This window comes from Vespula vulgaris, chromosome 9 (assembly GCF_905475345.1).
Source record: "Vespula vulgaris chromosome 9, iyVesVulg1.1, whole genome shotgun sequence".
In the NCBI taxonomy this organism is placed as follows: domain Eukaryota; kingdom Metazoa; phylum Arthropoda; class Insecta; order Hymenoptera; family Vespidae; genus Vespula; species Vespula vulgaris.
Window position 1 is genome coordinate 2,742,736 of NC_066594.1, and position 15,610 is coordinate 2,758,345.

Consider the following 15,610-nt stretch of genomic DNA (forward strand, 5'->3'; position numbering starts at 1 on the left):
GAAATTATATAATAGTTTAATTGAAATATAAAAATTAGAAAGAAAATGCATCTAAAAAAGATATTGCTCTTTTATCTTATTCATATTTATATTTTATTATGAAGTATAATCTATATAGGTATTATATTCAAATATGATATTATATATATCTATTTTTAAATAATATTAAAGTCATATAAATAATAAAATACGTATAAACAATAAAATAATATATTTTTACTGTTTTTATTAAGAAAGGTCAATAAATAACATTCGTTCCTGCATAAAGAGATATTTTTTTTATTAAATAACTTTTGTATCTTTTTCTCTCTTTATCGAAAAAAAGAGAGAGAGAGAGATAGAGAGTCGAGACTGTAGATATATTCAAAATACATCGGCATATTTTTAATAAAACTGGTATAGCCCATTTTTGGAAAGATAGTTCGGTTCGGCAATATTCGATGAAACAGAACTACCAACAGGGATAAAGAAGGGGATGAAGGGGTGAGTTACGTTATTAACAGAGCCTCTTGTGATATATATCAAAGTTGAACGTTATCGAGAAACAATGTAGACCAGAGTGAAACATTTTTAATAGAAACTTCTTCGACTTTAAAACGCTTCATTTTCCTTTCTATTTCTTCTAATTTTTTGGAGAAAAGTAGTTTTGAAAAGTAATTTTTACAAAACATATTAATATTTAATATAGTTTAATTAATAATCGTAAGAGTATAACAATTTAGTTTTTTTTTATTAAATTGTTATAAAACCAATTATTTATTTATAAATTTATTATTATATTATAAAACAGTCTCAGACTAGATTTTATGTCAGCGAAATAAGATGAATTTAGTTCGTATGAATTTGTTTATAGAAATTGTTTATAATAAATTGTTGATTAATTATAAACAAAAGAGTGAAAAATAGAAAAACATCTGCCTTTTAGTGTAAATAAATAGTGCTTGAATCAAGTTTCTATGACTTTTAATTTCAGAGATATTCCCATGTATCTAAATGGAAGACATGACTATTAATAATCTAAAAAAAATCGTTTATTCAATAAAATACTAATTTGTTTATTAATTACTTATTAATTTATTGTAATTTTGTATAAAACAGTCGCAAAGTGGATTTTTTGTTGGTAAAATAAGATGAGTTCAATTCATATGAATTTGTTTATAGAAATTGTTTATAACAAATTGTTAATTAATTATAAACAATAGGATGAAAAATAGAGAAAAATCTGCCCTTTAAAATGGTACTTGAATCATGTTTCTGCGATTTTTACTTCCGGAGATATATCCATGTAAATGGAAGAGATTACGTTGACCCACTTACCTAAATAATTTCATTCAAATTGGCTCAGTGACACACTGACCTATATAAATTCCGGGAATTTACGCATCCCAGCTGATTAAGTTACTACTACTATACTATTACTACGAACAGCTGTACTACGCGAATTATGAATGGAAATCTTTCGAAGGCGATATCTTCGGAACGGAAAGTCGTAGAGACTTCAAACCAAGACCATTTTCAAAGGTAATTTATTCTTTATTTATTTATATATTGCAATAATATTGTTATAATAAAATCGATTTTGTTAATAATTATTAAAATTAAATTTTTTCTTTTCTTTCGTAATAAGGAGATAATTGCAATGAAATCACTTAAATTTGTATTATAATTATATAAATTTTACATTGTTTATTTATAATAAGAGATAGAAATCTATTAATAGTTGATAATGTATGAAATTGAAAGATTGAAAACTTGAAAGACTTTCTTTCTTAATGAAGACTGTTCTTATCCTATACTTACTCTGCGCTTACCCTGCTCTAACTTTGCGCTAACTCTGCGCAAATTCTACGCTAACCTAACACCATTATTACACGTAAGCGTGTCTTTCAGTTTAAGTACCTTTGATGTGTTAATAATTACAAAGAACATGTAATCTATAAGTTCCTTAGAAAATTAGATAAATTTATAATTGGAGAGCAATTCACACATACAGACACATCATGCTATTTTTAGATATGGTCTTTAAGCTTTGTTTTATTAGCTCTGACCGTGTTAATAAACGTTAAGTATAGGACATTCCTTACTTAAGTATAGTACATTTTAAAGGCATAACAAGACACAGAAGAAAATTTGTACATATAAAAAGTTCTTATTTGTTATTGACAAAAAATTGATTAAATGATAAGAATTGAAATGAAGAAGGTCAAAGATCACAATCTTGAACTTCTACATTTATTTTCAATGTGCTTCTTATGACGGTCCACCAAGACAATTATCCGGTAACATGCAACAGCACACTTAACAGTAAATTATTGTCGAAAATGTACCGTGCATAATACACATAAAAGAAGGGGCGATATTATATTATCTTGTAAATCTTGCTTAATAGGTAAGCAAAATTTATGCTCTTCATAAAGCAACTATCGCATTAAAAAACTATTACTATAATAGTTTCGTTATTAAAAAATATCGAAAGAAACTTAATCACGTAAAATGAAAATTATCGAGAAAAAAATATAGGACTACTAATAATGATTCAATTATTGAATTTAAAATTTGTAATATCGATCGAATTTTCGATATAACGGAAATGTCGAGGGTATAGTTGGTCAGACATAGTTAATGATATCCTCAGACGTCCTTTGTGAGAGCGCAATCCCTCGAGACGAAGTTAGATCGATCGCGTTAACGGAACTCGTAGTCGTGCTGTCTCGAGTACTCTCCATAATCACACCATTTACTTCGTATCCTTTGGTTCGTATCGTTCTCCAATGAGTACTTCGACAATAATTCGGTCTAATTAATCGGCTTAATTGTAATAAATATTTCGAACTTATCTCTAAACATTGTCACAATTATAAATATATATACATATACATATAAACATTATGATAGATCCAAAACGTTAAATTAGTTGGATCTTATAAATCAAAAGATAGGTGAAAATTTTGAATAAATGTATAATATTGTATATAATGAAAATTCACCTTTAGTTCGAAAAGATCGGAAGTCAATTTAATTGTCTCGCTAACACGCTCAAGTGTTTTCTATTTATTGCTTTTTGCATTAAACGCGAGAATCTTGGTGAGATCTCATTTAACGGATGGCTCGGGAACTCATCAGACTGACGTTCACCATTCGTGTCAATGCGCGAGAATTGCTTTGCGCCTCGAAAGATCCCAACGGCATGGAATAAATAATCGTGTTTGCGAGACAATCTTGAAAATGGTCGATCGATGTACTTACATACATTTTAACCTGCATAAGTACCTATAGTATTCTAAATAGTATATTACAGTACACACACACACATTATATATATATATATATATATATATATATATATATATAAAATATGTAAATTTTACTATGTATATTATATGAATAGTATATAGATTAGCATAGTATACTATATTACTGGCAAATATGTATATATTATCTATATTCTGTCAGCGCTCTTAGGTATAATTAGATAAATTATTCATTCTAATTATTCTATAATTTTCAGCATTGGCTGGATCTGGGGAAAACGGCGATCAAACAGGTGAAAGGTCAGTACGAATATTAAATGTATTATTCCATTTTATCCAAAATTAATTGATTGATCGATCGAAAAGACATAGATATAGATATTATAGATATTTTCATTTTCTTATTGTTAATATAAATATGCAATGTTTGATTTTTTGTTTTTAAATAGCTCCTTCTCTTTCTCTCTCTTTCTTTTTCTTCTCTCATATGGAATACATATCAGCTAAAAATTTACATTCGTTGAAAAAATATTGAATCTTGTGATAACAATTAATAAATTAAAAATAAAAAAAAGAAAGATAACGATCGTAATAATAAAAAATTAAAAGAAAAAAAGTAGGGTAGTCGTAATCACGCTCTTATCGTTATTGTTGTTATCATTATACGAAAGATATGAAGGAAGCAGCTGTATGATGACCGAGACTTCGATCGCTAAGTCGAGACACTCTGTCTCTCTCCTTGTATATAACCAATTACGTTGGGTCGATGTCAAATGAAAGTTTTAGATGGGTACGACCCTGTACACACAGATCCTACTTATTTTCTACTATCGTTTCTAGATCCACAAATTATATTGAATGAATAAAAACATTGATTATTTGACAAATCTTAAAAATCGATTTCAAAAATTTTTTTATTTTTATTGTATTAATACATGTCTATGTTGAACGTTGTTTTCAATATTTTATTGTTAAATTAGAACACGAACTGTAATTGAAACTGTTCTTGTCTAATCTGGTTAGAAATTAGATTTTCTGAAAATGTTTATTTATTTATTTTCCTTTATAAAATTAATTGAAACAAAAATATAATTTTTCAAAGGATAATAAATGTATAATAAATTTATTTTTATTATTAACAATAATGAGTTTAATTAAGATATCTAAACGTTTATTGTTCTTTTTATGTATTTCTTTTTGTTTCTTAACAAAGAAAAATTGATTCATCTTTTTTTTTCGGAGAAGAATTAATTTTTTATTTAATCAAGACATTGAAACATCTGTCATTATTTTTATATCGAATTAAAATCATTAATGAATGAAAATTTTCTATTATTTTTTTTTCAATTTCTTTAATTAAATTTGTGGAACATTAGAAAAATGTTCTTAGAATTGCAATAGTTGTTAAGAGATTTGAGTGTTCCCATTTAAATGACCCACATACGAATCTTTCATGTTCGTCGAAGTGTAAACGTTTTTCAAGTTGTTCGTAGTTGGTTTCGTTGGGTATTTAGTACATATGAAGGTACATAAAATACATAGGTTAACTGATCGTTTCGAAATGCAAGAGCTTCGTGAAACGTGACATAGAATTCAGATTTCGAATAAATTTTCCAAATAAATGATTCCACGTAGAAAACGTAAAAATTTAAAAAGAGAGAGAAAGAGAGACAGAGAGAGAGAGAGAGAGAGAGAGAGAGAGAGAGAGAGAGAGAGAGAGAGAGAAATCATATACATATAATTAAGTAATTATTCAATTTTCTTTACAAATAAATTTAATTTTCATTAATACAAATTTATCATTGTTAAAAATTTATCTTGTTTCTTTTTCTCTCACTCTCTCCTCTCTCTCTCTTGATGAAAGCAGTTGCATATTTTTATGATTAAAGGCAGTTAATTACTCTTTATTTTTTTCTTTTTCCTTTAACTAATTAAAAACAATTGTTACATTATTGTACATACTATCGAGACATAATGAAAAAGAATTCTTTGATATTTTATTATTCGTAAAAAATGTGATCTTTTCCTTAATATTATCTATATTTATTAATAATTATTTCCTTTTTATTTTTGTGATTAGAAAAATTTGAAATTACATAAGAAATATTAGTTATCCATAGATCGGAGTATATGTACGCAAATATTGTAACAGTGATGGCGAACCAGTGGACTCATGAGAAAAGTTCAAGTGGTCTCATGCATTTTCAAAAAGTTGAACTAAAGTTGTGTTAATTAAAAAAGAAAAAAAAGAAAAGAATAAAAATAGAAAGATTTAGAATTTTTGTGAAACAGGAAAAGAAGATATCTTAAAATCATCTACTAAATTAATAGAATATATTGTTATTTGTTTAGATTTTTTTTCTAATAAGGATCTCAAAATGTATGAATAATTTAATTATCTACACACACACACATACACACATATATACACCTATGTATGTATATATATGTATATATATGTATATATGTGTGTGTGTTTGAGTAAAATCGTCATTTGAAAAGTATTTCCGCGTTAGTTTTAACTTCAAAATAAAATTACATTATTTAGTTTTATTTTTATTAGTTCTTTATTTTTATTTCTTTTTTTTTCTGACACGAACAATGTTTCATAGCTCGGTCGAATCGGTGAAAAACATTATGTATGTGAACTACACAATTTATTTACGTGGATAGATACTATCGATATAATAGAATGAATTCGAAAGAAAATTTGTAAACACACACGTGGTAGTATCTTGAGAGGATTTCTGAGAAACGAGTGTGTTTACATAAAGTTATACAAACAAGGTCGAGATGACTTCAAGACAGTCGTTAGCCAGCAGCCGTATGGAACAGTCACGTTTTTCGTTTCGTTTTGTGTAGTTACGTGTTTCTCTTATAGACGTAAAATCTTTGCATATTATTATATTAGGGATATTTTAGTCGATCATTTATTTAAGATTAATTATTCGAATATTGTTAAAGGATATATTATTATAATTTACGATAATTAATTAAGGATATATCGTTATCATTTTCCGTGTATATAAAAGATATTCGTACATACGTGTGTACGTAATATACTTCGTTTCACTCGTTACTTTAACGAAAATGAGAATTATTAGTGGAGAGATAGTAAATTAATATTTTTCATAACTTTTCGTAATTTGGACAAAATTCATTGTCTCTCGCAAGAAGCAGTGCGTGAAGATTTTGAAATGGTGGAAGAACGAAAGATTATTGAAAATGATTCGTCGACCAAGAAAGAAGAAAAAGAAAAAGAAAAGAGAAGAGAAGAGAAGAGAAAAGAAGATGGTTAAATTCGAACGATAAAGTAAGAACAAAGTTTGAATATATATTATTTGAGGTTTTTGGTTCGTGTCTACCCTTGACTCAATCCAGATACGAAAACCTGCGGTCTTTTCTATCACAAATTTGTTTGCTTTTATTGTGTCGTTACTATTTTAGAAAGAACGTTCACAGTTTTATTTATTACACGCTCGTAATTTGTACTCGAACATTTATACTACTCAATTTATGAGGTAATGCAATTGCTTTTTTCCTCCTTCTTTTTTTATTTTCTTTTTACTAAATACCATATGTTTTATAGCGTAGTTGAATCGTTGAAAAACGTAAAGTGAATCAGTTTTGCATTTGTCTAATATATTATATAAGAGACTTTTTTATTGTTATAGTCAATTATTAGAAATGATTAAAATTTAGAAAATCCAATTTAGAAGAGCAAATTTAGAAATGATTAAAAATAAAAATGTTAAATCTCTTGGCCTGGATAATATCGTTTATATTAACTTTACAAGAGTTTTAATTGACGAATTCAATGTTAATTATTTCTTCGAAGGAGAAAGAATGAAAAAGGGACACATGAAGGACACGTAACATTAAACATTAGCAGATAACAGAAACGTAGTACGGAAAGAGATAATATGTCTAGTTTGAATGTCGTAAGAGAATCAATGACCTTATTGTTCGGAAATGTTTATTTATATTTATTTATCCTTATACATACGTACATAAGTACACGTAACACGTAATATTTAACTAAATATTTCATTAAAACGTGATATCTAAATAATATATGATATCTAAATAATATATGTTTACATATGTAGCTATCGATTTACGTCGAAATATATTATAAAATTATTGTTATATCTTTCTTTTTTACTATTATAGATCAATTAAGGAATTAAATGTTTTTATATTAATAGCTTTCTTTCTTCTTTTTTCTTTTACATTATTCGGTTCAAATATTTTATATTTATCAAAGACTTTATAAATAATAAAATTTTTTTTTTTGATTCTGATCCATCCGTAAAACAAAGTTCGCCATCACTGATACACATATACGTATGTGTTATTTAGTTTTAGTTTGAATCGTAGTATAATATAATATTCGGACAAGTAGGCATGTGGATATGTATTTCGAATCAGTAGCGTCCGGCTTCTCTCACCGTGACTATGTTCCAGACATGGACCCGATTTTGTTTAGCTTTCGCGTGAAATTCTATCCACCCGATCCTCTGCGGCTGAAAGAAGAGATTACGAAGTATCAGGTTTACCAGCAACTGAAGAGGGACCTTCTCCATGGTCGATTGTACTGCAGTCCTGGTGAAGCTGCATTATTAGCAGCATGTATAGTTCAAAGTGAGTTATACTTAAGTCCTTTTCACAAACTCATCTCCTCTATTACCTCTCATGATTATAATACAACGTCAAGTTGATCCAACTTATTCAATAAGTGATAATAGATAGATAAGTAGTTTATAACGATTAAATTTGATCGATTAAATATCGTTTCTATTAATGTTAATTAATTATAAACTTATTCATGATCAATGTTATTTAACATTGATATTGATCAAATGAATAAACTAATATTTTATGTGATTTACTTTTTCGATTTGATATGTGTACAATGTATTTTTTTTTATAAATAGGTTGATCTACTCAAGTTATAGTTTATTTTTTTATTTTCGAAGCTTGTTAATATTTTTACAAAAAATAAATGGATCGTATAATTATGCAGATATATTAACTTTGATCAATGTTAATTAACGTTGACATAATTATAATCAAATGAGAATCTATGACGTATTCTTTTGTGACGTAAGTAATGTTACTTAATTTTTATATAAATCAAATAAAAATTAATGTTTTATGTTTTACTTTCTTGATATGATATATAAAATATCATTTTTAATAAATGGTAACTATCCAAGTATTAACTTTGATTAATGTTATTTCTATAACTTTATACTTTATTTTATAAATATGTTAATACAAAATATTTTCCTATGAATACATAGAGATCATTTTTATCCAAGTATATACTTTGACTGATATTGCTTATATAACTTTATATTTTATTTTATAAGTATGTTAATACTTATGCATAAAATATTTTCACATGAATACATAGAGATAGTTCTTATTCAAATATTAACTCTGATCAATTATTTTCATAAATGGATTAATTTATTCAATTATTAACTTTGATATATATATATATATATATATATATATATATATATATATATAATTAAGTAAGAAACACCAATGTCTTATTTTTACTTTACTAAATATCACACGTAAAATATTTTACGTTATATATTTTCATTAATTATTAAACAACTTTTACCAATATAAACAAATATTAATTCCCATGAACAATTAACAAGATTACTTCGAGTTTTATAACGAAACATTTATAAACTGATCGTTTCAATTACTTACAAAAACAAAAAAGAGAAAGAGAGAGAGAGAGAGAGAGAGAGAGAGAGAGAGAGAGAAAGAGACGAAGTAAGCAATCGATATCAAGTCGATACTTTTTGATCTCAGGTGAATTAGGAGATTACGATCCGGAGATGCACGAAGGGAATTACATCTCTGAACACAAGTTGCTATTGAAACAGACTGAAACGATCGAAGAGAAGGCAATGGAGCTTCATCAAAGTGAACTGAAAGGATTTACGCAGGAAGAAGCTGAGACACGTTTTCTCGGTTTGGCCTCGAAATTAGACACTTATGCCGTGGATCCGCATCCCGTCAAGGTAATAGAAGATACGTCTCTATTAAAAGATCAAATCTTTCTTTCTCTCTTTTTTTTCTCTTTCTCTATCTTTCTATATATCTATCTGGTTTCTCTTTTTATTTAATTTCTTTCCTCATTTCTCACAGTTTCATCGGATGTGATCGATTCCTTGTATTTTACGTGAAAGCTCTTCAACTCAATCCATCAGAGCTTTAACGAGCTTGAATCTCATTTGATTGTAACTCGTAATTGATTTATTTCATTAAGATCTCTTACCTGCTTTCTTTCCATCTCTCTCTCTCTCTCTCATTTTCTGTCTCCCTTCCTGCGTTTCTCCCAACTTGTTTCTAATTTAATTCGAATTTCATCGAATTTCAACGAACGATCATTCTTATTATTATTTTCTAATCACTCCTAGTAATGGATTTGTTTCAGTAACGTTTTCAATACAATCATGATGAAAAATAGAAATACTTACAAAGAAACAATTTTTAATAATTATTTCTCTCTCTCTCTTTTTTTTTAATTTATTTTCAACCCAGTTCGAATTTCATTGAACGACCTTATCTGTTATTATTATTTATGAGTAATTCGTATCAATGAATCTGTTTCATTAATGTTCTCGACACAACAGCGATGAAAAATAGAAATACGTACAAAGGAACGATTTTTAATAATTATTTATCTTCTCTCTCTTTCTCTCTCCCTCTCCCTCTTTCTTTCTTTCTTTCTTTCTTTCTTTCTTTCTTTCTTTCTTTCTTTCTTTCTTTCTTTCTTTCCTTCCTTCTTTCTTTCTTTCTACTTCTCTCAACTTACTTTCAATTCAATTCGAATTTTATCGAAGTATCTTACCTATTATTATTTTCTATCAAAATGATTCGTTTCAATGAATTTGTTTCATTATTATTTTCGATATAATTACAATAGAAAACAAATAAGCAAGGAACTTTATTAATTATCTTATTTTTTTACATTTCTCTCTCTCTCTCTCTCTCTCTCTCTCTCTCACCTCCCCCCTCCCCCCTCTTCATTCAGAGAGAAGAGAACGATTCGCAATGCAAATTTAACTCGAGGACGTATCGGTAAACATCCGACTGTACTTTACTCCAGTTTATTTTCCACAACTCCTACTCCTCGTTATGTTTTGTTTTCTTTCTATTCGCGTTATTGACCGGTCGAAAGAGCGACAAAGGAGAGTAGAGCAGACAGAGTACCGTGGATAGTTACAGTGGCTGTGCGCCAATAGAATGTATCTCTCTTTCTCTTTCTCTCTCTCTTTCTCTCTCTCTCTCTCTTTTTCTCTCTTTCTCTTTTTATACAGTCAGTCGCGAAAATATTTACACACTTAAGGATCTTTGTAATGTATACGAAACAATTAGTCTACGCAATTGTGTGACGTTTTAGTAAAATTAAAAAATAAATTCTTTCTATTCTTATTTTATGTTTTAATTTTCGTAGTTACAATAAGAACAGTAATCATCTATCAAGTAACCTTGTTGCTTTGGCTATTATTCATTTAATTATTGATATAAATATCAAAAGAGAATTTTTTTATTTTCTAATTTTTTTCTACTTTTGTGCAAAGATCATTATTATATTATATATCGTGAATATCTGTAGTCTGTGAAATTATTAATAAAATTAATAAATAAGTAAAATAATATTGTATTTTAGCATTGATCGATTTAGAAGAGATATTAGATATTCTAGATAGACTTGTATCAACACGAAATATGTATGTTAAATTTTTAACGAAAATTTACTATATGTATATATAAAAAGAAAAAATACAAAGAAAAAAAAACGAGAACATTCTCACTTTTTATATTTCATTACTACTATAATGAACAAGTATCCTTCGTAAACTTATACTTCGTAAACTCATACTTATTCGTATGTTAAATCGTTTTAATCTCTTCTAATATCCACTCAAATTTTCAACATATTTATCTGTATACTTTATCAGATTAATTAATTTCCATATATCCATACTCACTAATAATTTAAGAGTACACTTTGCTTCATTCATCAACAACAAAAAAAAAGCTAATCCAATTTTTAAAAGTATTCGAATAATTCTGTGACTGACTGTATACTCTTCTCTCCGGCTCTCCGACTCTGCCTCTGTCTATTTTTCTCTCCTTTTTATTTCTATTTCTCTATCTCTATCTCTATCTTTGTTCTTTTTTTTTTCCTTTTACGAAAGTACGGCTAACGCAAGCGTTGGAACGGGGTCGTGTGCATAAAGGTGAGAATCGTAGACCGAGCATTATGTATCTCCATTTTTAACGTTTCCCTATTTTTCCACCAACACCAGAAAAGCTTGGTTGGTTGGTTGGTTGGTTGGTTGGTTGGGCGGTGGTAATGCTGCTGGTGTTGTTGGTGATGGTGTTGGTGTTGGTGGGTAGGTAGTGCTTTCGTGGTAGGATAGGAAAATACGAAACAAATGCGATATTCAAACGTGCTAAGAAACTCTATAGAGACACCTGTATATACTCAACATATATACGTTATATATATATATATATATATATATATATATATATAATGCTGAATACGTAGATATATGTATGTACTTACGTAGGCTAGACATAAAAATCGACTCTTTTTTCGTTTTTTCTTTTTTAATCTTTTGATCGAGCTTGCTAGCTTGGATATTCTTTGTTTTCCTCGAAAGATACGGCTAACGATCGTCATTCAAAGAATTCTCTTCTAAAAGCGAAATACGAAAACTGCTTTGAGATTAATTCTCGTATTTTGAAACGAAAAACATTTCGAAATATCATTAATGATAATCGAGTTATCCTTGATAACATTACGTTTGTGTATGTGTATACGTGCGAAAGAGAGTATTTTCTATAAAGTTCTGATTTAAGTACTGGTTGAAAGAAGATGGATTAAGATAAATGGAGGAATGTAGCTTTTAATGAATTAAAGAAATAATATAGGATGAGCCACGAGTTTCTAGGTGGATTAAAAGTCCCTAGTTAATTTTTAAAAAGTATAATTTTATTTTATAATATGTAATATAAATTGTTATAAATAAAATAATACATTTAAATATTCAAATGAAATATCTAGATATATAATATGCGTGAAATGCAATTCCATTAAAATCAATCATTGTACCTATAACATTTCCATATTTTCATTTTTTCAATACAGCATAAATGTATCTGTACATGTATATACAAACATACATAACATAAATCTAATGCATAAACTCATAAGACATACTCGTATTACCTTCATCATAACTATCAAGTCGAAGTGCTTATAGTTAAAGGACATCGCGATTGAGGATAGTATATTACATATGTACAACACATGTAATCGCATTTACGAATGATACATGTTATACATATGTACGATGAGAGATTTTACACAGAAAGTCATGATGATTATAGATCGGAACTACGTCATGGATTAATGACGTTATCCTCGTATTTTGTCTGTAGTAGTCTTTGAATTATTACCACAGCAGTGCACTCGAGAACGTAACCTTAAACTTCTTTACCTTAGTCTGTCGGTCTCTACAATGTAACTACAGTAACACTTTCTCAATGTCAAATAGGATCGATGCGATTCGCAATGATCTTAAATTAATTATCAGCCCTTACATTCTACTTCTTCTCTCGTTTCTCTCTTTCTATTATTTTATATTACTTTTCTTTCTTTCTTTTTCTTTTTTCTTTTCATTCTTACTTTTTTTCTTTTTCTTCTTCTTCTTCTTCTTCTTTCATTTCTTTTATTTTATTCTTTTTAATATCTTTTTCCTTTTTTCAATTTTATTTCTTCAAGTAAAGAATCAAGCTCTTCGTTCTTATTCTGTTTCTTCTTCTTCTTCTTCTTCTTCTTCCTCTTCAACTTTTTACTTAAATTTTATTTTATTTTATTTTTTGTTTGTTTGTTTGTTTGTCTTCTTTTTAATTTGTTTCCATTTTATTTCTCCCAAAGGAAACATCAAGTTCGATCTTTTAGATTATCTCGAGTTGTTATATTCAACGTATCTCTTTTTCTTTTTCTCTCTATCTGTCTATCTATCTATCTATCTATCTATCTATCTATGTATCTTTTTTTTTTCAAAGACGAAAGTAACAAATATATTTTTCTGCAATGTTCGCGTGACTATTCTACTTTTTTCATTATTTTCTTTTTATTCCTTTCTCTCTTCTACCGTAACGAAGTTCATTTAAAGAAGTTTGCTAGATTTAAATGCTCTCCTCGATACGCTACGTTGGCGGAGCAAAACGATCTTAGGACAGAGAGAGCGAGAGAGAGAGAGAGAGAGAAAGAAAGATAGATTACGTGTTAACTATACAAATTAACTCAACAACTATTACAATTTTTTTTTTCATTTTCTTCTTCTTCTTCTTTTTGTTAGATTTTGTGTTTTCTTTATTTATAACTTCCTTTCGTATAATTTACAAATAAATAAATTTTAACAGACCTTATCATCTTCGCGATAGTTAAAACTATCATTATATTTTCAACAATTTATTGATAAGAAATAAAAATAGAATAGAAGACATAAATAAAATAAAGAAATCAATTCTTTTTATTTCTTTTTACTTTTAATGTAACTCGTTGAAGGGTTAAACGCATAGGTTAATCACATTTTCGACAGTTCATTCATAAGAGATAAAAATACGATCATAATAAAGATAAACAAATAATATTTACTTTCTAAGATAGCAGATACAAAAATTAATTATATTTTTGATGGTTCATTGACGAGACATAAAAATACAATATAAATATAATTCTTCTTCGTTTTTTTCTTGTATTAAATAAAAAAATAAAATATACTTGCAAACAATTTTTTTCTTAATCTTTCATGAATTAATTCGTTCAAGGTCGGGCATAAGGGTTAATCATAATTTTTTATGATTCATAAATTAGAGATAAGAAAAATGCAATATATATTAAAAGTAATTTGCTTTGATTTTGTGTTTATTTGTAAAAATAGCTTGTTCAATGCCACACAATATATGTATACATAGATACATGCATACATACAGGCGGACACGCGAATATTCTTCTCGACGAATTGCGACCTTTTTGGTATGAACTTCCGGGTGGATAGGAAATAGCAGGATGGCGTGATCAATTGCACAGACCGAGAGCTTCTCTTGTCCGTTTCCTTTCGTGACGTTAATGGCGCTTCTCCTTATATCCGGCTATGCATTTTACCCCGTTAGCACCGCGTTCGTGCGTGTCCTTTGACGTGATACCTCATTCACTTATTTTTTTTTCTTTTTTTTTGCCATCTAGAAAGTAAGAGAGAGAGAGAGAGAGAGAGAGAGAGAGAGAGAGAGAGAGAGAGGGAGGGAGGGGGAGAGATCGAAGAGATGTGGCATGTATATGTATGTGTGTATTTCTGTACTATCGAAGCTTTTGCAGTATGAATGGATTCTCATTTACGATCGAGCTTTTATATCACAACGTTACTGATATTTTTTTTTTTTCTTTTTTCTTTTTTAGAAAGTCTCTTTCTTTCTTTCTTCTTTTTTTTTAATATTTTCTTCTTCCTTTTCTTTTTCTTTTTTTTTGGCTTTCATACTATTCCTCCAGGCACTATTCCGATTCATGTCTCTTCCTCTTCTACTTATTAACTTCGTATGTAATTTTTTCTCGTACGTCGAAGTTAATTACTTTCGTTTTAGCAAGTGAAAAAATAATGTCATTTCTAATAGACATATTAGAAAGTTTCTTTCCGTTTGAAAGTTATGCGAATTTACGATGTGACAAGTTTTTGGGTTAGGTCTCTGTAATTATTGTTAGAAGTTTCTTTTATTGGATTTTGAGTACATTTTTAATTTTTCTTTTTTATTTTCTTATGTCGATATTATTTGTTGGGTAAAATGTTATTGAAGCGATTGAAACTTTTCATTCTTCTTTTCACTTATGTTTCAGAAACTTACGCGAGTGAACATCGTGATAAATCATTAATTTACTCGATAAGTAATGTTAAGATTTTTTATTGAATTTTCAAGAATTTTTTGTTTCTTTTTTTCATTTAATTTTTTAGAAACTTCTAAAAACGCAGTATGAGTTAAGAATTAAAAAAGAAATTATTATTCATATATGAATTAACCGATCAAATAGTTTCTGAAAAATAATTGATTTATTTTAAATGAATATCCTGTATTCATTTGTTGTCAATAACTTTCGACACGATAAAGAGGCTGAGCAATAGTTTTTTTTTCATTTTTTCATTTTTCGAACGAATGATCGTCAGAATCGATTATCATAGGAAAACGATAGCCGTCCATCATAAGGGTTGCTGTCTACGAGTGAAACGTATCGCTAATGAACGCGGTAGATG

General features: G+C 28.1%; 1 protein-coding gene across 6 annotated transcripts in view; it reads left to right on the plus strand.

Moving 5' to 3' along the window:
* Positions 1-15,610, plus strand: part of LOC127066131 (FERM domain-containing protein 5) — an 80,146-nt gene that overhangs the window by 33,012 nt on the left and 31,524 nt on the right. For 5 of the 6 annotated variants that reach the window (XM_050999488.1, XM_050999489.1, XM_050999490.1 and 2 more), the window contains 3 exons: positions 3,509-3,551; positions 7,719-7,895; positions 9,090-9,301. In XM_050999488.1, the coding sequence (XP_050855445.1) occupies positions 3,509-3,551; positions 7,719-7,895; positions 9,090-9,301 (432 nt within the window). Of the gene's footprint in view, positions 1-3,508; positions 3,552-5,648; positions 6,565-7,718; positions 7,896-9,089; positions 9,302-15,610 lie in introns of those variants that run through there. The other variant, XM_050999492.1, reaches the window with a different exon arrangement.